The 22,365-nt window shown below is 49.0% G+C and overlaps 1 protein-coding gene across 1 annotated transcript; it reads right to left on the bottom strand.

Annotated features, from left to right (window-relative positions):
- Positions 1 to 5,355: 5,355 nt before the first annotated feature.
- Positions 5,356 to 17,568, bottom strand: lhx5 (LIM homeobox 5). Its single transcript, XM_078088798.1, has 5 exons — positions 16,770 to 17,568; positions 14,606 to 14,829; positions 13,656 to 13,933; positions 11,088 to 11,253; positions 5,356 to 6,976 (listed from the first exon to the last, which is right to left on the bottom strand). Exons 1-5 carry the CDS (start codon positions 16,940 to 16,942, stop codon positions 6,624 to 6,626), a joined length of 1,194 nt encoding a protein of 397 aa, XP_077944924.1. The 5' UTR covers positions 16,943 to 17,568; the 3' UTR covers positions 5,356 to 6,623.
- Between the last annotated feature and the right edge of the window lie 4,797 nt (positions 17,569 to 22,365).

The raw sequence follows: 22,365 nt of genomic DNA, 5'->3' as shown, positions 1-22,365 counted from the left end.
ATTTATTGTTTGTATGATGATGCGGTTTTAATGTTTGCCCGAAGTTCACACAGCAGCAGCAGGTCTCCCACGACAACGCAAGGTCGCAGAGACAGGCAGGCGGCAGGGACAGGTGGGGGACAGGTGGGGACAGGTGGGTGAAGGTGCGACAGGTGGGTGAAGGTGGGTGAAGGTGGGGGACAGGTGGGTGAAGGTGGGGGACAGGTGGGTGAAGGTGGGGGACAGGTGGTACAGGTGGGCGAAGGTGGGGGACAGGTGGGTGAAGGTGGGGGACAGGTGGGACAGGTGGGTGAAGGTAGGGGACAGGTGGGCGAAGGTGGGGGACAGGTGGGTGAAGGTGGGGGACAGGTGGGACAGGTGGGTGAAGGTGGGGGACAGGTGGGTGAAGATAGGGGACAGGTGGGGGACAGGTGGTGAAGGTGGGCGAAGGTGGGGGACAGGTGGGTGAAGGTGGGGACAGGTGGGTGAAGGTGGGGGACAGGTGGGCGAAGGTGGGGGACAGGTGGGACAGGTGGGTGAAGGTGGGGGACAGGTGGGTGAAGATAGGGGACAGGTGGGGGACAGGTGGTGAAGGTGGGCGAAGGTGGGGGACAGGTGGGTGAAGGTGGGGACAGGTGGGTGAAGGTGGGGGACAGGTGGGCGAAGGTGGGGGACAGGTGGGACAGGTGGGTGAAGGTGGGGGACAGGTGGTGAAGGTGGGACACAGGTGGTGAAGGTGGGGGACAGGTGGTGAAGGTGGGACAGGTGGGTGAAGGTGGGGGACAGGTAGGTGAAAGTGGGGGACAGGTGGTGAAGGTGGGGGACAGGTGGGTGAAGGTAGGGGACAGGTAGGTGAAAGTGGGGGACAGGTGGTGAAGGTGGGGGACAGGTGGGTGAAGGTGGGGGACAGGTGGGTGAAAGTGGGGGACAGGTGGTGAAGGTGGGGGACAGGTGGGACAGGTGGGTGAAGGTAGTGGACAGGTGGGTGAAGGTGGGGGACAGGTGGGGGACAGGTGGGTGAAGGTGGGGGACAGGTGGTACAGGTGGGCGAAGGTGGGGGACAGGTGGGTGAAGGTGGGGGACAGGTGGGACAGGTGGGTGAAGGTAGGGGACAGGTGGGCGAAGGTGGGGGACAGGTGGGTGAAGGTGGAGGACAGGTGGGTGAAGATAGGGGACAGGTGGTGAAGGTGGGCGAAGGTGGGGGACAGGTGGGTGAAGGTGGGGACAGGTGGGTGAAGGTGGGGGACAGGTGGGCGAAGGTGGGGGACAGGTGGGACAGGTGGGTGAAGGTGGGGGACAGGTGGGACAGGTGGGTGAAGGTAGGGGACAGGTGGGTGAAGGTGGGGGACAGGTGGGTGAAGGTAGGGGACAGGTGGGGGACAGGTGGTGAAGGTGGGTGAAGGTGGTGGACAGGTGGTGAAGGTGGGGGACAGGTGGGTGAAGGTGGGGGACAGGTGGTGAAGGTGGGACACAGGTGGTGAAGGTGGGGGACAGGTGGGTGAAGGTGGGGGACAGGTGGTGAAGGTGGGACAGGTGGGTGAAGGTGGGGGACAGGTAGGTGAAAGTGGGTGAAGGTGGTGGACAGGTGGTGAAGGTGGGGGACAGGTGGGTGAAGGTGGGGGACAGGTGGTGAAGGTGGGACACAGGTGGTGAAGGTGGGGGACAGGTGGGTGAAGTTTTTTTAACACACATTGTTATTGTTTATTAGTAGCATTTCCTTCTGAACTACTCTTGATTTATATTATAGATTATTTCGGGGGCATTTCTGCTTTTATTTTGAAGTGATGGAGGTAGACAGGAAACCGCGCACAGGGAGAGGATGGACCCAAAGCCCAAAGTACACCACTGACTCCACGTTTGTACGGATATGGATCCCACCTGCTCGGTGAATCAAGCATCATTGGTTCCTGCTTCAGCAAAACAAATCCACAAAAAAAGAAGTAAAACGCGAATTCTGAAACTTCCCTCCAGCATCTGCAGACACGCTGGCCTCGTGTTTGTGTGAAGACTTCTAATCTCGTCTATAGAAATCCTGCCAAAAGAAAAGCAAAGATTCTTTTCTAGAAAAAGAAAACACATCATTGTATTTGCGATGCTGTTTCAAATGAGCTGTGAATGGTGTTTTGGTCCCATCGCTCTCTGGAGTCCGTGAACAAAAGCTTGTTTTTCCTGTTTCTTTTATTTCTTCTTGCCACCCTTGGCACTAAACATAGTTCTTTGTGAGTCCTTTGTCTGCACTGAACAAAAAACACTTCACATGTACTTGAATTCCGGGTGTCGCTGAATAAAGTTGTCGTCTCTTTACTCCGATGACCTCTTCAGACATTCTGCGCGTGAGGTCACAGTCCGTGCAGTGACGTCATGAATCCACTTGGTGGCGCTGTGGCTGCGCGTCAGTGGGAGGCCTCAACTCGGCTTCCTCCTTGGTCTCATTTCAGACAAAACTGTCACGTTCTCTGGTTTCACGTTCACATTTTTTTATGTGTAAATTATATATATATATATATATATATATATATATATATATATATGACTGGGATAGATGCTACCACTTCACTAGATTCTATTTCCTCATCATAATTTAAAATAAAGGCAGGTGAAAAGGTAGTTGTACCGCATTTTCTGTGTATAATGAAATATGTAAACATATCTTATCTATCTTGAATTATTTCAAATCAAATGAGGAAATTTAATTGGAAGAACAACTTATAAAATAAAAAAATGTTGATAGGTAATAATACAACATGGGACCTTTAGAGGAAACCTTCATTTGTGGAATCACATCTGAGTCACAATCTTTCTTCATCCTGATGATGTTTTAATAGCAGTGTGTGACTCGTCTGCATGCACGCGTGCGCGCGCCCGCAGGTGTGCGGGGTCACCTGCACGTGTTTTACTAACAGGCTCTTCTGTAGCTGTTCGTCCTCCTTCTTTTCTTTGACACAAAGAACACAAAACGACCGAGTCCAATTCCCCCCCCGCGACTCCGAGCTTCGGGATCGTTAAAAGCCGCGAACACATTTGTGTCCCCGCGGTTGTTCTCTTCCTGCTCGGACAGCCTCGAGGTGCCCACCTGCGCGCGCGCGTCGCTTTATGGCGCCCATCCATCCGCGCGGCTCGAGGAGGCCGCTGAGGCCGCGGACAAATCTGACAGTCTGATCTTCTTCTCCTCCGTGTTGCCTGAAATCTCTCTCGGCGATCGTAACTTCGCCGCTGACACGTTCCCTCCTTCCCCGCTGTGGCAGAGCCGCGCGCGTGTCCGCTATCAGCTCGGGTGTCACCTGTCGACAGAAGGCGCGGGCGCGCTGCGGCGAGGTTGTGCGTCGCGGACGGAGGCCGGCTGGCACGCACGATATGTTTGTGTGCGTGCAGCGGAGTGTGCGAGTGTAATTAATGACGTGTTCCTCCTCCTCGTGGGGCAATAGGACTCGGGGGGGGGGACGTCTCTGCACGTCTTCGTGTGTTTGCAGAGTCACTGAATGGGAGCCCCATGCAGCGATGCCAATAGAGGTGTGTGCGTGCGTGCGTGCGCGCGCGCGCGTGTGTGTGTGTGTGTGTGTGTGTGTCTGTGTGAGTGAGAGCGCGTGATAAGGGGGAGGGGAACAAGAGAGTGATTTATAACAGCTACTCAGGTCTCTCCTTTCTCCCACAGCAGCACCGCAAACACATCCATTACAAAAGTACTGATGTTAATGGGCTTGTTGTGTGTGTGTGTGTGTGTGTGTGTGTGTGTGTGTGTGTGTGTGTGGGTCTGAGTGATAACCAGATGCTTGCCAGGTTAAAAGAAGGTGAAGGTTACTGAGGGTGATTTTGTGAAGGTTTAATGGTGCTCAAGTCCCAGCACAAGTTTTGATGTGAAATGTGTGTGCGTGTGTGTGCGTGCGTGTGTGTGTGTCGAGGAACGCAGCCATAGGAAGACAAAAAAATAAAAACCTGGAATTAAAGGAAATAAAGCGGAGTAAACGGACGTAGAAGAGGAATAAACGGACGTAGAGCTTCTTGGTGGACTGGTGGAACACACTCTCCTCTGTGTGTGTGTGTGTGTGTGTGTGTCCGCTGGTCTCCTCTCACATTACCCTTTACATTAAAACCAGTCAGGGAGAAAATTACTGCAGACCTGCGCCACCATCGGCCCACCTGGCCCCACAGCGAGAGGAGGGGAGGGGAGGGGTGAGGAGGGGGGTGGGGTGGGGGGGGGGTGGGGGGGCTTGTCTGAAGTCAGGGTCTTGGCCTGCAGGCTTCAGAAGGAGCCTCTGATTCCACTTCCTAAGGAGAACGATGCAAGATCTAAACAACAACTTAAAGCTGCTGTATTCCACGTTATTTACACTATTTCGATCAACAGCGGATGAAATGACTGGATGAGGCGACTCACAAATACGTTTCTTGTCTCAGGAGTGTTTCCACGTCCCCACCAAGCACTCTGGTTCATTTCATTTCTCATTAGAAGCAAAGGAAGTTCTGTGTCAGGGGCCCAAAGCGTCAGGGGGCCTTCACCTGCAACCGACATCAACGCTAAACAAATAATAAAGGGCCAACAGCCGCAGAGAGACACAAAATAACCACAAAGAGACACAGAATCACTGCAGAATACACTCTGAACTACTATTCTGTGAGGGGCCTGTGGTCTCATAATACAACAGTGATTCTCCTCCTTCCATTGTGAAGGTGCCGATGGCTCCAAAATAAACTTCTCCATCCTAAAAGGTGGCGCTGCAGCCCAGCGGGTCGACCTGCACCGAGCCGAGTCCCTGCAGCCACATCCCTTCTTCTCCTTCTTCTTCTTCTTCTGCAGTGTGGCAGCTGGAGTAAGGAGACGTTTCCACCGTTTGTTAGACGTTTCCAACCTGCTGCTCTCGTGCTGTTGCCATGGAGACCGGTGGAGAATCCCGGCTCCACGGAGACGGCTTTGCAGAAGGACCCGTAACCAGAAGTGTTTTCGCACGCAGCGATATCACGATGTCGCTCCACGTCCGCTGGCAGTGAAACACACACACATCAACCGTGTAAACCAATAACACGTCAGCTGGTGATGCTGCTGAATAACAACCCAATGCAGATTTACAGCATCTGTGAAATAAGAGCTTGTTAATGGATGTTGGATGGAGACCAATGTGCTAAACGGTCTGCAAACAGAAGAGTAGTTGTACAAGATAAATGAATAGTTTATAATTATTCTATCGAGCCACAATAAGTGAAGAAGTGTTCAAAAAAAAGAGAATCAGATTGATCCCGTGATTTAGTCACGTCGTGAAATAAAAGCACAGGTTCCACAAACGTTGCAGAAGAAGACAAACAGCTTTTTTCTTCCTTTAAACAGACTAAAGGAAGTAGAAGAACGTCGCGTGATGCTGCTCAAGAAGAAAGCCAGTTCTGCAAGTTGTAACAGAAGGTTTTTATTACCAGTGCTATTTACATAGAAATAATACAGCCTTACCCCCCCTTTAATGCACACGCACGCCCGCACACACACGCGCTCACTTTTGTATCAGTGTGCCAATACATCAGAAATAAGACATGTTCTCTCCGGATCCAACACAACGTCCAGAGGAAACGCAGAGGAATATTTCAAGTAGGTGGTTGTTGTTCTGTTCAGGACGGTGGACGTCCGGACCGGAGGGGAAAAAAACAATAAAGAGTTTGTCCTGTGCAGCAGAAAGATGTTCACACACACACACACACACACGCACACACACACGCGCACGCACACCGGACGCGTTGAGCCACATTCTGTCTTTCTCCTTTAGTTCGGTGTGTCTTAAGGCCACTAGATGGCGACGAGTGCTTGTGACGCCACAGATGTTGTCTGCCCCCTCTTTTGTTGTCTCCCTTTAGAGGAAGGAGACCTCAGCTGTTGAAGTAGATTCTCCATTATGGGTTCAATGTTCTTTTCAAAATCATTTCCATTAAAACATGTTTTTTTTTCTAAAAGGGACAGTAACAAAGGGAAGGTCAGGTGAAGCAGTCTGCAGAGCAGAACTATCAGGGCCGGCTGGAGGGGTGTGAGGGCTGTGCCTCTGTGTGCGTGTGTGCGTGTGTGTGTGTGTGTGTGTGTGTGTGTGTGTGTGTGTGTGCGTGCTTGAGTGAGTACAAGTGACTGTAATTGTGTCCGTGTTTTGAATAATGGTATAGACATCCTTCTTTTGAGCTCTGATAAGGAACGCTTCTTGTGCATTAAGGGACTTAAAGCTGAGGTGTGTGTGTGTGTGTGTGTGTGTGTGTGTGTGTGTGTGTGTGTGTGTGTGTGCGTTTGCCTCATTGTCTTACAGAGGAGAGTAACGTGTCCTGATGGACCAGGGTGGACGTGAACGTTAAAACCCGCTCCTTTGTCTTAATATTCGCATTGAGGGCCGAGCGGCAACAACAGAACAACGCAAACACACGACAAAGGAAAGCTGTGAGAGATGTGACCAGAGGAGACTCCGGTCCGGTGATCCTGATCGGGTTCTCCTCAGCGGCCCGTCCATCCGCCGGAGAATCACTCCCGGATTCTTTTTTCTTCTGAAGTCCTCCATGAAAACGTCATCTGCGGCGTTTCACTCCGCCACGTGTGTGCGTGTGTGCGTGCGCGTGTTCTCGACTCGTCTCCTGAATGAAGGGTTCATTCATCTCCCCCCCCTGGTCCCCCGGCGGCACGCCTCCCCTCACCAGGCCGTGGTCTCCCCCATCTCCGGGCCTTGGTGGGACATCGGAGCGCTGTAGCTGGAGTTACTCGCCAGGGAGAAGGGAGGACTGGGCCCCCCCCCGTAAACCTCCCCGGGGACGGGCTGCAGGGAGCCCGGCAGGCCCGGCTCCGGGCTGGGGGTTTCCGCGTGGGAGATCATGTCCGTGAACCTTTGGTCGTCTGACGGGTGGTGGCCCGAGCCCTCCATGGCCCCGGCGGGGCCGGAGCCCAGGATGTAAGGGGACTCGGCGGGGGACTGAGCCTGCGAGGAGGGGGGGCCGTGCGGGAAGAAGTCGTAGTTGCTCCCCGGTCCGTAGTAGTCACCCTGGTATTCTGGGGGGGGGGGGGGGAGAAAGCACGGGAGTCAGACTGTGAATATGTTTGTGTCACCCCCACAGTGTGTGTAGCCCCCCCCACACACACACACACACACACTCTAAGTGGTGAAATTGATCACGTTCCAATTTCCAACCAAGCGTTCTCAGGCGGCCTCATCGGGGTGTATAAACAACTCCACACACACTGCATCCATCTCACCCCCCCTTCCCCCCCCCGAGAAACTTCCCGGATCCGGATGAGGAACCCCACAATGAGGTTTTCCCAGCAACCCCTCCCTCGCTCCTCCACCTTTCCCTCGTCGCTCCATTATTCCCAGCATGCAGTCTGACGGATTGTTTTCATTATCGGATAATAATCCCACCGTGTTTGTTTTTTTGTGACGAATCTTTTGCTCCATGAATCATCGTGAAACTGTTCCGGGTTCCTAAAGCCAAATGACGCTGCTGCTCCTTTGCGGCGGCGTCCCCTGGACGCGACGCACACAGAGAAGTAAGACGTGGAAGCAGCAGCACATTTCCACTCCATTAATCGCCCCAAAGCCAATATTTCAAAGAATGATCCCGATTAAGTGGCAGTCGGTGGAATAATCGAACCCTTGCAAACAGAACCGCTGCTCCTCGTGTTTCCACGCCGCGCCGGTAAAGGTACGGAGGGTCCGTCCTTCTGGGGGCCGTGAGTTAATCTCGTCGCCCAACGCAGGAGCAGAGCTCCATTCACGACGGATGTTTTTTGTCGTCTTTAGATTATTCAAGTTTCTCACAAAACTGGCATATTAATGACAGCAAAGAGCCCAGATTCACGGCTTCCAAAGGAAATCTCTTGCACACACTTGGATTTGTACAAAGACTCTGGAATCACCTCTAACACTGAGTGACATGTTTACGCCTCTCAGGCTTCTGCATAAACCGCCTGATGTTCGATGTCTCCTGTAATCACATTCGGGCCTCATTCTCATTGGTTATTTACGAAAATACTGAATATTGTTTTTCTGAATTCATTCTGCTAGTAAGTCATTTGCCAGTAGTAATGTGCGGTTATGCAGAAATCCCAGCATGCTCCCTGGTTTTAGGGTTGGGGCGTAATTCCTGCTCCATGTTTGTTTCTGAGCAATGAAACGTTTTGTTTGATAAATTGATTTTATACGGTGGATTTAAATTTGTAAAGTGAACATGTAATTTTGTCTTATTGTCCATTGTCTCATTGTCTCATTGTCTGATGTTATGCACAAGTCACATAAACGTCCGTGAGTCCCGATTCCTTCAAACCACCTGAAGGCATTTACTCACCGATGGTGTGACGATTAAACGTCAAATTGTTTAATATTCAGATGAAAGTTTGCCGTTTTGGTTTCAGACGGAGTCGTTGTTGTTGTTGTTTAGCAAATATAGGATCAACTCGCTTGGTGGATGAGTTTAAATCACGATGCAAAGCCTCCTTTAACCAACCGTATTACAAAAAAGTAAATCCTTTCTTCACAGAGTTCTTTGCGTTCTCTATCAGAGTAGTTCAGGTATACAAACTGGAATGTGGATGAATCCCTTCTGAGGAGCCTCAGGTTTTAAATATATGATCATTTACTATTAAAAAGCTGATTTGTATTGAATGGCTGAACGGATCATGGGACGACATGCAGATACCTCAGTGCTTCTTTCTCGTTTGTTATGATTTGGGTGGATTTGTTTCCATCATGGAATCCGTCCTCGGGTTGGGATTGAAGCAGGAACCATGATGGACCAATGGAAACGCACATCTTTGATTTCCTGCTGGTTATAAGATTTGCTTTGAATCTCCCGTATGCCTGTAAGAGGCCTTTAGCTTAGCTTAGCACAATGACCCGTGGTCTAATGTCTGCTGGCAGACTGATACTTTAAAGATAAACTCTACAAAGAGGACTTGTCACCGTGATGTCACCAACCGGTTTTTGGATGTTTGAGACGCTTTGAAGCCTCTCGGGCGACGCCGCCTTCTTCTCATTTGGAACCAGAAGTGACCAAAGAGAGAACGAATTCCCCAAAAAACGTCACGCAGACTAAATGTTACGACCAACTTTCATGAAGTGAAAACGACTTCCAGACCGGACAGCAGTGCAAAACACTGTCAATCAATTAACAAAATGTCAGTCGACTTGTGACTGAGCTTTGCTTATTGATTTGACATTTCATTCCCTGTCACTGTGTTTCTTGACTTGTTACCACATAAAAAGAGTTTATAGAAGGACTCATCCGCTCCACGTGTTCACAACACAAACCTTCTGTTTTACCCCCCAACAGCTCCAGTTCCATTAAATCCATTCCGTTCCAACGGCACCTTAAACAGGGATCGATGGCTCACTTCATTCCGATGTAACACTAAATACATTCCTCCTCTCACCCCCCAGCCAGCAGCTAACAGGCTACACACCAACAAAACACCGCCTCCATTCGCTGCTGCACGTGGGTTTGTTTGGGTTTTTTGGGGGTGGGGGGGTCAGTCACCAAGAGGAGCTATAAGAGCCGACACGACTTCCACGAGCAGATCTGATGATTCGATCTGACGAACAGAACCGACCTGACAATAAACAGCAAGCTTGTGTCGGGGCGAATATGTGTGATTGGAGGGGGGGGGGGGCGTGGGGGGCGTATGGGTTACTATAATTACAAATTCGCATGCAGACGCACTACTTCACTACACACACACACACACACACACACGCGCACGCACACGCCCTGTGAGCAGCAGAGGAACATAAGGACGCAGCGAGCCGCCCGCCGCTGCCGCGGCACAAAGGGGTGTGAAAGGCAGGACCGAGCGAGGCGAGAGGGAGGGAGGGAGGGAGGGATGGAGTCCCCCCCCCCCCCACCCCTCACACTCCGCGCGCTTGCAGCCTTGACGGGCTCCGGTTCATTGTGTCCTCGTGTCCTCCAACGCGCGGGCCCTTCAGCTGCGGATAGAAGGACGCGCACGAAAAAAATATTTAAAAAAAAAAGTGCTGATGCACGTGAGGATTCATTCAGCGCCACGTGGAGCGGTTCTTACGCGCTGCCCGCCTGCTTGTGTCTCCAGAAGATTTACAATGTTCTTGGCCAATAAATCGAGGCCAGAGGCATCAAGATTCTTTTTTTAAAGCGGTCTTGACACGCTTTTTTTTTTCTTCTATTTGGAAGGAATATTGATTTTTGAAGGAGTCCTCAGACCAGAAGGAGATCCCGTTGTGTTAGAAAATAAAACATACAGTGTAGCTGATCATTTTGTCTGCAATTAATTTTCCCAGCTGGAATATCTGCAGCACAACGATGAAGAAATTAAAAACGTTCGCAATTGATATTTGACTAAATCAAACGTGATTATAGTTTCCGCTCTGTCTGTGTTTCAAATAGGCAGAGAATGAGAATAACGCATTTCACAGCCTCAGTTGACCATTAAGGTGCCATGAGAAATACTTTAATAGTCAGTCTTTTATTATAGAATACTTGACATATTTTCCTTTTCAACGAGTTCAAATAATGGATCCAAACTCTGCTCTAATGTGCCGCTTGTCGTCTTTCCCACCGTCATCATTTGTTGAAGAAATAGCGGATTTATTTTAAAGGGAAAACGAGGTGAGCACCGCAATATTGTTTCAATAAACTTAAATATCTGTCTTTACAAAAGGCACGTTTTCATCTAAATGAAGAAGTCAAGTGTTTTGAACCAGAACACGGCATGAATCAAATTCCACAGACACCCGCGCTTTATTTATCCAGTTTACACTATTTTTGAAGTCCTCCGCTCTGTAAAAGATTGAATACAAACCATTTATTTTTACCTTAAATGTCTGAAATACGCCCCGCCCCCTCCCTCCTTCACCCATGATGCAACACTTTCACAATAAGGGCGTGATCGCGACATCCTCCCAGCTGTCTCGCTGAGAGGCCGCGTGTGACGTGCAGGTTTAATGCTTTTACCCCCGAACTTAATCCTGCAACACGAAGAGTCCCCAAAGGTTGAAATCAGCTGATCGCATGTTGTTGTTGTTGTTGTTGTTGTTGTGCAAAGAAATAAACATGCAAATGTCCCCCTGGGGACAGCAGCTCAGGAGATAAAGTCGCCGTTGCATTGCTTGTCATCAGGAGTCTTTATTTCGTACCTCCGTAGTAGCCGTAGGCCCCGGGCCCCAGAATGTCGGGGTCCTCCAGCCGGCCTCCCAGGGGCCTCATCCTCCTCGGGCCCCGGAAGAAGGCGTGCCGCCGGGCCCCCAGGGCACTGAGCTGCTTCATCCGTCGCTCTTTGGATCTCCGGTTCTGGAACCAGACCTGGGGGGGGGTTACACAGTTATCAGCTGATCTCATCGTGTGAACATATGAAATAAGTAAAAAGGCTTTAAGCTTCAACTTTAGTCTCGACAGCGTCATAATAACAATAATATATAATATAGAATGATATAAAAATAAGTGTATTCATGTATTCATTCTATTATAGATTTAAGCCCTTAAGTTGTTTTTTTATGAGAATAAATATTTTTCCAAAGGAGGTAAAAGGCCACTGAAGTATTTATACAGAAACAATATTATAGAACTGGTTGACCATCAGTGATCTTCCAGTTTATCCTCATCTTAGACATCAAAAATGTCACTTTATGAACAATTCTGAATAACAGCATCCAAAGATTGAACTACTTTTGACAATGATCATGTTAGACATGGGAGAAAATAATCTCAAGATTTAGTTTTAACAGGTAAAAACGTAAGTAATGTTCATTCGGGTTTACGTAGTATTCAGTGAAAGTGAAAAACTAAAAAATGTAAATCCTTTAAAAAGTTTTTCTGTCATTTCCTTTTTTCCCACATAATACAAACATTATACATCTCTGCAAAGCACTTGATGTAACAAAGCAAATAACCTAAACAGCAACCAGAAACACGTTTTCCACTTGCAATCCCCAAAATAAAGAGCGGAGCCACACGAATCCCACTTTAAACAAACAGTGGAAGCCGCGAATCGGCGCACAAACATCCCCGACGCGCGCGAGATAAACGTCTTTGAAGAGGAACAAAGAAGCGTTTCACCGCGCGCCACCCGGAAGCGCGTCTGCGCCATAAGCACATAACACATCTGCATCACTGCTGCATAATGATGTGTGTTCACCCCAGCCGGGCTGCACCGGAGGCAAGAAATCCCACTGTGCAGCAGATTAACAAAACACACACACACACGCACACGCACGCGCACACACACACCTAAACCCACTTAGGCTCTGTTCTGCGTGCTGCGGCGGGAAAAAAGGCGACACCTGCTTACGGAGAACAGTCGCGTGACTGTAGGGTACATTTTTATGGAAATGCCGCGGCTCCCCTCGAGAGAGAGAGAGAGAGAGAGAGAGAGAGAGAGCGCGCGCGCGTCGCCCGGGGGATTACACGCGCGCACGCGCGGGAGGAGCCGCGTGGCTCACAGGGCTCCCCGCGTCGGGAGCTCCGGTATTTAACGCGCAGGATGACGAAACGCGGGCGGCCTCCATTTTGGCTCCGAGCAACGCAAACGCAAACACAAACACGCGCACGCAAACAAGGAGAGAGAGAGGGAGAGAGGGGGAGAGAGGGGGAGAGATGGATGGACTGCCTGACTCATTGACTCATTGATTCATTGATTTATTGGCTGCTTGTTTGAGCTCTGTTGATGCAGCGCTCTCTCTCTCACACACGCACGCACGCACGCACGCACACGCGCGCGGGCACGCACTGCAGCCCGCAGTTTATGATATAGATGAGGCGGAGCAAACAGGCTGGAAGTGAGTAAGAGCAGAGAGGTGAGGAAAAAGGGGGAGGGTGGTATGTAAATGTGTGAAATCAGCGATAATTACAGTGAGTGCACAAAAAGCCACATCACAGTTGGCAGAGATGGTGCTAATCATCCTGACACAGTCTGCACCCGGACAGCGCGCGCGTGTGTGCGCGTGTGTGTGCGTGTGCGTGTGTGTGTGTGTGTGTGTGTGTGTGTGAGCAGACAGACAGTGGCCCAAAACAAGCTGCTGTTATTCTGCACAGACCTTGTTTGGGGTTCCTCTCTCGCCTTTGGCAAACAGCACGCTAACCTTTCTTTCGCTGATTTCATGGCTGCGTAACACGTTTGATTACTGAAATAAACCGCTGGCTGCACAACATAAATGATGTTCTTTTTTGTTTATTGTAGCCACGTTTCGGTAAATTGGATTACTAGATCCCAATTTCAGAGAATAAACGCGCGCCTGCAGGTTTGGATGAGGCAGTGTGGGAAATTGGATGCAAACAGGAATGTTTTTTTTTATAGGAATATCAACAACACAATATAGTGGAGTGCGCAGCATTTATAATATATTTATATAGCTTATTTTTTAAGTAACGTGTTTAAGCATTAAAATGCAAAACATCGTGACAGGAAACAGGAACGTAACTGTGCGCTTTTAAATATTAAAAACAGAATCGCTGAAATGGTTCACAGGGACGTGTCTAAACATATATTCAAACTGACAAATCTTTTCAACTGTGCAGAGAATTAAAAGTAGTTTTCCGTCAATCCCTTTAAAGGCAAATTCCACGACCACGGACACAACACAGACGTGCACCTGCAGAACGCGCGGGTCCACGCGCTGCACCGAGCGCGTCCGCTTCATTTAAGAACATTTCAGTGTGTGTGTGTGTGTGTGGGGGGGGGGGGGGGGGGGGGGGGGGCTGGTTCTTACCTGGATGACGCGCATGTTTAGTCCCGTTTCCTGGGCCAGCTGCTCCCGGATGTGCCGCGTGGGCTTCGGCGTGGCCACGAAGGCGGCCTTTAACGTCTCCAGCTGCTTGGCCTTGATGGTGGTCCGCGGCCCGCGCCGCTTGGTGCCCGAGTTCTGCTCCTCGTTCTCAATATTGTTCGTTTCCTTGTCCGAGGACGTGGAATTGTCCGTCTCTTTTATGTCGTCCTGTATTGGGTCCTGCAGATCCGGCGATAAACTCCTATCTGTACACGACGACACTGATGGGGGGGAGGGGTGGGGAGGGGCGGGGGGGGGGGGGGGGCAAGCAAGAGGAAGGTCACCATCCGAAATGTCAGAGAGGAGGGGTACTTAATTAGGCTTGGGATCACTGAATATAGAGCCAAAATATGACACAATTCGTTATTTTTTAAACGTATTTTAATGTACTCTGTACCTCTTTTAAACATTAAAATTGATTAATAAACACTACGTGTAATGGTTTTGTGTGCGGAGTTGATGCCTTAAAAGCGAAAAAGCTGTAAAAAAAATCAGATTTTAAGCAAACACATAATGCATAAATATAATGCGCACATATTTACGTCATAGAAATAATGTCAATGTACATGTGAACGGACGTGGGGGTGTGATCGGTTTCTGAACACACGGCGGTCAACGCTCATCCCGGCGGGTCGCGGCGAACAACAACAGAGAGCCGTTGTCTCCTGGAGGTAAACATTGAAACCATTCATCTGACAAGGTTGTTGTGAGAGGAAAAAGATCTCCACGGACTGCTGGAAATGTTCCGACAAATCCAGACGGGACCATTGAAGCGACACAGCGTCGCCCTGCTTTTGTCCCTCACATGCATTTATATAAAATGGACACGCATGCACTCGCGCATGCACACGCATATAAATAAACACAAAAGGCCGCGTCATCGCGCTGATTACCTGAGTTCAAGTTGACCTCCTTAATAGCCCCGGAGGTCGAGTAATCTTCTTTGCACACGAACTTGTTTTCGTCGATGACGTAGAGCTCCTCTCCCGTGGACAGCTGCTTGTTGCACACCATGCAGGTGAAGCAGTTCAGGTGGAACACCTTGCTGCGCGCTTTGCGCACCAAGTCGTTCGGCGAGATTCCCTGCAGACAGCCCGCGCACTTCGTGCCAAACCGCCTGCACCAAACAAAACAATGACTTTAAGATTATGTTTATTATATTCAGTTTAGGCCCAAACACGAACTCGTATAATTATCGTCATTGGTTTTGTTATAATTGGCAATTTATATCTACAAAAGTGCATATAATAATAGTAAAATGTGCAACACAACAGCTAGAGATAAATAAAGAATTGCAGTATATATTGAATTCAAATTATGATGAACATGAAATATTGTTATTTCGAATATAATAATATTCCAAAATAATATTTATGATATTGAATATCAACGTAGAATTAAAAAACGTTGTCATTTTTCAGCATTCTAATAAAAGCCCGCATAATCATAAAAAATATTAATCAGTATAAATCAGTATGATATCAGGTAATTAATAAACATGGAATCAACACAAATAAACAAAATATTTCCCAATATTTATGATTTAAGTATAATCGGATAATTGCAACGTAAATAATAAAATCGAACATTTTAAATCCAATTTTGCTTCTTTTCCCTTTTTTTTGGGAGGCTCTCTGAAACCCCGCGTGCTCGTTATTTTGATGGAGGTGCTCGTGCAATAACCCCGCGCGCAGCGCATTAGTGACAATCAACACATTGTAGCCGCGGATATATTACAGGATTAAGCAGAGTGGGAGCATTTTAGCGTGGAAATCTTCTCTTAATCCATATTCACCCGCTTAAATGCCGAGTGGGAAGAGGACTCATCAATTTGATACACAAATACCCCCCCCGCCCACACACACACACCCACCCCACACGCCACAAAAAATCTGCAGAATCCCCCTTTGGATTTGGAAGCAGAGGTGTTGTTTTTACTCCATGTCGGGGGGTGGGGGGCGTGAAATCAAACACACCTGAGTGTTATTTGGGGAATCACCTGCATCGTTGCTTATGTGAATATGGGGAGTTTGAGCAGATGTCTCGGGGGGGGGGGTCACTATGGGCCTTTTCTACCTGGGTTTACAGTCAGCCAATGGAGGGGGGGGGGGGGGGGGGGGGTTAAGCCTCTGGGTGAAAGCAAGCACTCCTTTTGTGGAGCATTGTTTTAACACTAATGTAGGCTTGTCTCCCCATTTGCAAAGGTATCGCTCCCCTGTCCCTCTTTTCACATGCATGCCCCCCCCCCCCCCCCCCCCCCCCCCAAGCGAAAGGGCACAACTCTACTTACACAACAAATGGACATATTAAGGTGATTACTGTTTCGCCTGCTAATGGCCGCCCATTTGAATCCCCCGCTTGATGGACCCGCAGCAACGCGACGGCCGAGGCCGCGCGAGGCCACGGACGGCCCGCGCGGACAAAAGCTAATGCGCCGCACATGTCATTAGACAATTTGGGAGAAAATAACTGACACGTACGAATGTAAATGATGCTAAGAGAGTGCGATGGGACAAGCAAGGGCTTCACTTATCACTCAATTACCGGAGGCACGTTTTCTTTTTCTTTTAGGGGCTGCGAACCGGTTAATGGCCTGATGGGTGTTTGAAAAAAAGTGTTGTGTGCATCTGGAAAATTGCTGTAAAAATAATAATAGTGTGGCTGGACAATGAAATACATTTTAATGTTTTTTTTTTTTGTAGGAGTCCTTTATTAAAATGCCATGTGATTGTATTTCAGTTTGAAAACCCTGCGTTTTAAAATAAATGTTCTAAATTAATTCGACATATTATTTTTTTCTAAAAACATAATAAACAAAAAATAATAAACATTTGTTCTAATCCAGGACTGGATATTTTAACCCGTGTGCCAGTAAATTATTTTGATTGTGGGCCACATTGTGATTGCTTGTCCTTTTTTTTAAATTTCTCCTGATGTATTTCAACATTTTAATCAATACACAGATTGCTTTAAAAACAATCTTAAGCGTGGTGACTGAAATCAAAGCCCCAATTTGAAGGAACCCCAAATTCGGACCCTGTCCTTCCCTCTCGTTACCTGAAAAAGTCCATTTTGCAATAGAGCTTCCCGTCCCTGGAGAAGCACTTCTCGGTGAGGTTGCAGTTGCACTCGCAGCACTGGACGCACTTTGCGTGCCACGCTCGGTCCAGCACGTTGAGGAGGAACCGGTCCAGGATGGGCCGTTCGCACCCGGCGCAGTGGACCATCATGTCTCCGGCCTGCAGGGCGCAGAGAGCCGACCTTCCCACACGGACTGCGCTGCTCGGACTGGGACGACCCGGGTCTACGCGGAACAACGTCTTGGCGAGGGGGTGGGGGGCGGCGTGTAAGGAGCGTTTTGTGGGGAAGAGAGGTGGGCGGCAGAGAGCCGTGCAGTCAGGCAAAAAGTTCCAAGAAGCTCCAGGTCCCCCCCCGCCCCAAAAAAAAGCCAACCAAAAGCCAAAAGGCGGCGAGGAGACGCGGCGTATAGTCCTGCTCGGTCTCCGGGCGCCGTCACCATCCAAGACCCAGAGGAGCGGCTCTGGACGTCTGCGTCACGGACATGTCACAGGCGCACGGCCGCGAACGCCATCATCCAAACGCGGGTTTTTTTTTTCTTTTAACAGGACTATTTCTGATATTTCATCCGCCTGTCAGCCCGCGCCGTGTTTTGGGGTCCAGTCATGTCTTTCGGGCTCACCTCGCGCCGCCGCTCTCGCACCACAGTGGCTGCTTGTCACGTTGCTGTTTTTTTTTTTTTTGCCAGAGCGACGCGGCGTCACATTGGATGACGCCCTTGTTAATTCCCCCCCCCCCCCCCCCCCCCCCTCCTCCCCGCCTCGTCCTCCTCCTCCTCCTCCCTCGTTCAGGGAGAACCAATCACAAGGCGGTTGTCATGGTTACGCGTTCATCGCTGTAGCCTCCGAGCGAACCCCTGAAATCACAAACCGGGGGCCTGTGGGTGTGTGCGGAAGGTTTTTCACGGGGACATCGCTGACTTTGTGAGGGGGGGGGGAAGACCACCCCCCCCCCCCCCCTCCCCCCGTAACGCTGCCCCCCCCCCTCTCCCTGCAGCATCGGAACCGTAAAGTTGAAAGTCCACCAAGGGGTCCGCGGGTTAGGACGTACCGGTATAACGAGCCCATGAATGTGGGAGTAGCCGAACAGGCGCTGATGCTACAGAGGCCTCATAATGGCCCTGTGACAAAACGCTCCGTGCATCACACTGTGGCTGCTCTCAGCCGGGGGGTGTTATGGGGGGGGGGCTTTTCTCATGCAGAAAGCTATTTACAGGGAAATGCGATGGATTATCCGCAGCTCATCAATAGGGAGAAGCCGGCGCTTCACACTCAGCGGCCGCGGATCGAAAAGGGGAATTTCAATATTTACCAACAGGCTGGTTTTTTTTTTGTGTTAGTTTGCAGTTAAGTAAACATGCGATACGCTAATGCATGTTAGAGGATGGCGGAGGGGCTTTTTTTTTGCCTTCCCGGGTTAATGATGCTTCATTTAAATGACATTAGGTGTGAATTTTGACTCATTTCACACGATTATAGATCAACCAAGACAACATTTAGAGAGGAACCGACAAACAACGGGGCTCTTAGTTATTTTAAAGACAGATTATATATGTCTATTCCTGGAAAGAGATTAATAGATATATCAAATACGATTTATGTATCTCTACACATTAATCTATTTATATTTATTTATACAAATATGAATATCTGTTTATATGTATATAAATACATCTATATTGTTTAAGTGTCAAACAACGTGATATTTTGTCCATCTATTTATCTAAATCATATCAGCCAAATAAAAGGGATCCAAATCTTTAACATTACATTACTTTAAATTAAACCCCCCTACACACACACACTCTCTTCCCATGTGTTGTTGAAGGGCACAGAAGCATCAAACCACCAACTTCGAACACAACCTCATGTATTTTCTCTATTTCGTCATTTCCTATTCATTTTGGCCTCCTCCCGTCTCCATGTAAATGTATTTATACAATAGGAGTTTCTCCATCACACAGAGTGTGCGTCCGTCCTCCAGGCCGCGCTGCTTTAACCTGGCTACTCGGGGCCTTTGTGCCGACGGGCTGAATGAGTCGCCCCAATTATCCGAGCTCGTGACCCGGCGGCCTTCAGCCTGAGAAACAAGGGTGGGAAAAAGAGCATGTGAGGCCGCCCTGTTTGAACGTGGACGTGTCGCATTGTGCGAAAGGATAAAGAAAAAGTACAATACGTGTTTGCTTTGGCTGGGCTGTGCGCGCACACACACACACACACACACACACACACACACCTTAAAGCCGCCACACACTCACCTGTGGTGAGGCAGGGGGGAGCTGTCCGCGGTGCTGAAAGGCAGCAACAGGCTCTTTCTTTCTGTCTTCACACGGTCTGTACGGCGGGTTCTGACCCGTCGTCGCGCCGGTTGATTGGAAGCTCGGCTTAGCTGTGACCTCGACGTCGACCCCGAGACGTCCTCGTCCTCCTATAGGGAACGAATCAGTCCTTCCACGCTTTTCATGACGTTTCCATTTTCAAGGACTTTATGCTTCACTTCCCCTTGAGGCTTCTCCTAGGGAAGATTTTCCAGGTTTCATAGATGACGGATGCCTTCATAATGTTTAAATGTTTCTCTCATTATACGTTGGATATGTTCAACACAGGAGTGTCGGCCCATAGAATGAAACATATGATCAATTCTTTAAACTCTAACTGGTGTCACAGTGAAGCTGGAATGTCTTGAACAGCAGTCTCGTTCGCACCCTCACAAAACATTTTTTAAGAGAAGCCGCACGGTGCTGAAGGACGGCTCTTTAAATGAAGATCACTGAGACTTTCAGCGTCACGGAAGACGATTCATAAGAGATTCAAAAAGATGAATCTTTAGAAACGGCTCTATAAAAAGCATAATCACCGTGTATGTGTTTATGCAGCCCGGAGGGTCGGCGCTCTGCTGCTACACGCCCCAGCAGTTCGCGGCATCACAACACATATTTCTCAAGGACCCACATGTGAGCATCGGGTTCCCTTTTCTTCGCTGAGAGGCCTTCGCCAAATGTCTCCGTCTCAACAAACGTTCCACAGACCCTGAACCCGCCGCGTCCCTTCAGCAACCGGCGCTCGCACAAGGAAAGGAACGGGTCAGCGTCTGCAACGACTGACGGCGTTCTTCAGAAACGAGAAAAAGAAGAAGCTTCTTTTCCGGTTGAAGTAGTTTTCTTACTTGTGGTTCTTGTTGCTGCGCGAAAGGAAAAGAAGAAATACATAGAAATATATAGATAGAGATAGTATTATATATATATATATATATATATATATATATATATATATATATATATATATATATATATATATATATACGTGTGCACTCTGAGCTGAAATGGAAAGGAAAACATGCACACACACACACACACACACACATAGATTTTTGCTCCGCCTATACAATCCCCCCCCGCACTCCGCACCTTGACAGCCCGGACACCTGAGCGGGCATGCAGTGTCGCCCCGAACGCGCACACGCGCACATGTACACCCAAGACTACCTCCGGCCCCCCCCCAGCCCCCCCCACCCACCTCTTTGGCGGGGCCGGTCCCAGGGGAGAGGTTAGTATGATGGATGTCTGACTGGTAGCCCTCCCCTAGGGCCTCCCCCCCCCCCGTCACCTCTCCACGCTCTGAATTAAAAGGCCGTTTGTCTCCTCCGAGTCCTCAGCTGTAGAGCGCCGGCCTGCAATTTCACAGCACTCAGAGAGAGAGAGGGAGACCATTACGGGGGAGGGAGGGGGGGAGGCTGTCAGGGGAGCCATCAGGGCCCCGGACACGCCTGAGGGACCCTCTCTTTCCCCTCCATCTTTCCCCGACTCCCATCTCCCTCCACCCACCAACACCTCCGTCCCACTGGAGGCAGCCAACCCTGCGCACACAAATATATAAATATTCACGGCCTCGGTTACATTTGTGTGTGTGTGTGTGTGTGTGTGTGTGTGTGTGTGTGTGCACATCAGCCGTGTCATTTTAAACCCATCTCTCTCTCTCTCTGGTGGTGCTAAAAATAAATTAACACGTCTAATTATATAAAGCTATGGAGCTTATGAAAGAAGGAAAAGCACATCACTCACTACTGGAGAACAAAAAGATGAAAAGCATCTCCTGGAAAAATAAAACCCACTGGTTTTGTCTGGAATAACCAGTTTGTGCAACGCGTCGTCTGAGCGTTTACATTTCATCGGGCCCATGTGAAGGTGGGGCGAAGAGGTCATGGCCTCCTCTTCCTCCTCCTCCTCTTCCTCCTCCTCGCCGTATCCCGCTGACTCCTCGATTCCATCGCCGAACACCTCAACCGCCTTTCGTGGGCCGTCTCAAGGAGGGAAATAGTAAAAATCATTTTCTCTTTCTGGGTCGTGGTCCAAATGATAATTACCAATATTCATTGATTCAAGGGACAAAATATTGTTTTTGTGATTTCACATTTCACCTCCAGATAGTGAACAAATCTTTAAATCCAAATAAGATCCTTATTCAGGGAAACTCTCCTGGATGAAAAACATATTGTCATAAATAAGCATCTAAAACCTCAAAGTGCTGCTTTCTACCTCACGTAGCAAATCTTTGACTTCAAATCAGGAACTTCACCTGGATTCAGTGCATTTAATGAATGGTGAATCCATCTTCTTCTCTGGACTGAGGCCACAACATTCAGGAACGTTGCAAGAGCATCACAGCTTCCCTGAAAGGGAGGACAAAGTATTTCAATCGCACCGCGCAGGCTGCAGCGTCTCTGAGAAACAACCGTGATCAATACAAGAGTCGCTGTGCAGCGCTGTTGCTGCACGTGTCCTACCCGGTTGTACAAATGAACACATGCACACATATGCACACATATATATATATATATACACTGTTTCTTAAAAGGTCAGTATTCTACAAAACAGCTCGTCACTGTAGTTTCTGAGCAAATGTTAATCATCAAGGGGTTCACAGAGGCTCTTGCTGTGATTTTCTGCGGCAGAATAATCCTCATTTGGTGCTCTTGTGAGTGTTTGATGGCTTCAGGGTGAACTCCAGTGTTTGAGTTCATAATGAAGAAATACATCACGGAGGGGAGCAGTGATGTATTTAACACGGAGCTCTGTGGGAAGAGGAAGAGGACGAGGAAGAGGACATGCACGGCTCAGATACGGTCCCTGTTGGTTTCGGGTCCAACAGAAAACAACATGAAGCCGTCTGTATATTTAATATGTTGTTTAGAATTAACACACCTGTGTAGCGAGACACTCGACCTCTGCTGGACTTTTCTAAGCAAAATTTACTTTTTGCCACAAAACTGCTTTTTTCTTCTCCCTGCGCGCTTTCAGCTTTTCTCCTCTGAATTGGTTTTGAACTAAAACTCCTTTTGTGCAAAGCGCGGCGGCTCACCAGGAATGTGCACAGAAATGTGAGGACGTGTCGCGATGAGAAGGACGAGAAACAAACATCCAGCAGGAATGTCAAATACCTGAAGTAAAAAGAAACCAATTCAAACATTCTACCCCCCCCCACCCACCTTCACCCCCCCAGCACATCACGCACAAACAAACACACGCGCTCCTCACACTGCAGCCCACCGCTACGCCTCGGCCTCTCCACCAGGTGGA

This window comes from Gasterosteus aculeatus, chromosome 14 (assembly GCF_964276395.1).
Source record: "Gasterosteus aculeatus chromosome 14, fGasAcu3.hap1.1, whole genome shotgun sequence".
NCBI classification, from domain to species: domain Eukaryota; kingdom Metazoa; phylum Chordata; class Actinopteri; order Perciformes; family Gasterosteidae; genus Gasterosteus; species Gasterosteus aculeatus.
This window is presented reverse-complemented; position numbering and strand designations above follow the sequence as displayed.

Coding starts and splice junctions, on each gene's coding strand:
- lhx5 (XM_078088798.1), bottom strand. CDS start 16,942: ATGATGGTCCACTGCGCCGGGTGCGAACGGCCCATCCTGGACCGGTTC. Junction 14,830..16,769: donor TGCAAAATGGACTTTTTCAG/GTAACGAGAGGG, acceptor TGTTTGGTGCAG/GCGGTTTGGCACGAAGTGCG. Junction 13,934..14,605: donor GGAGGTCAACTTGAACTCAG/GTAATCAGCGCG, acceptor CCCCCCCATCAG/TGTCGTCGTGTACAGATAGG.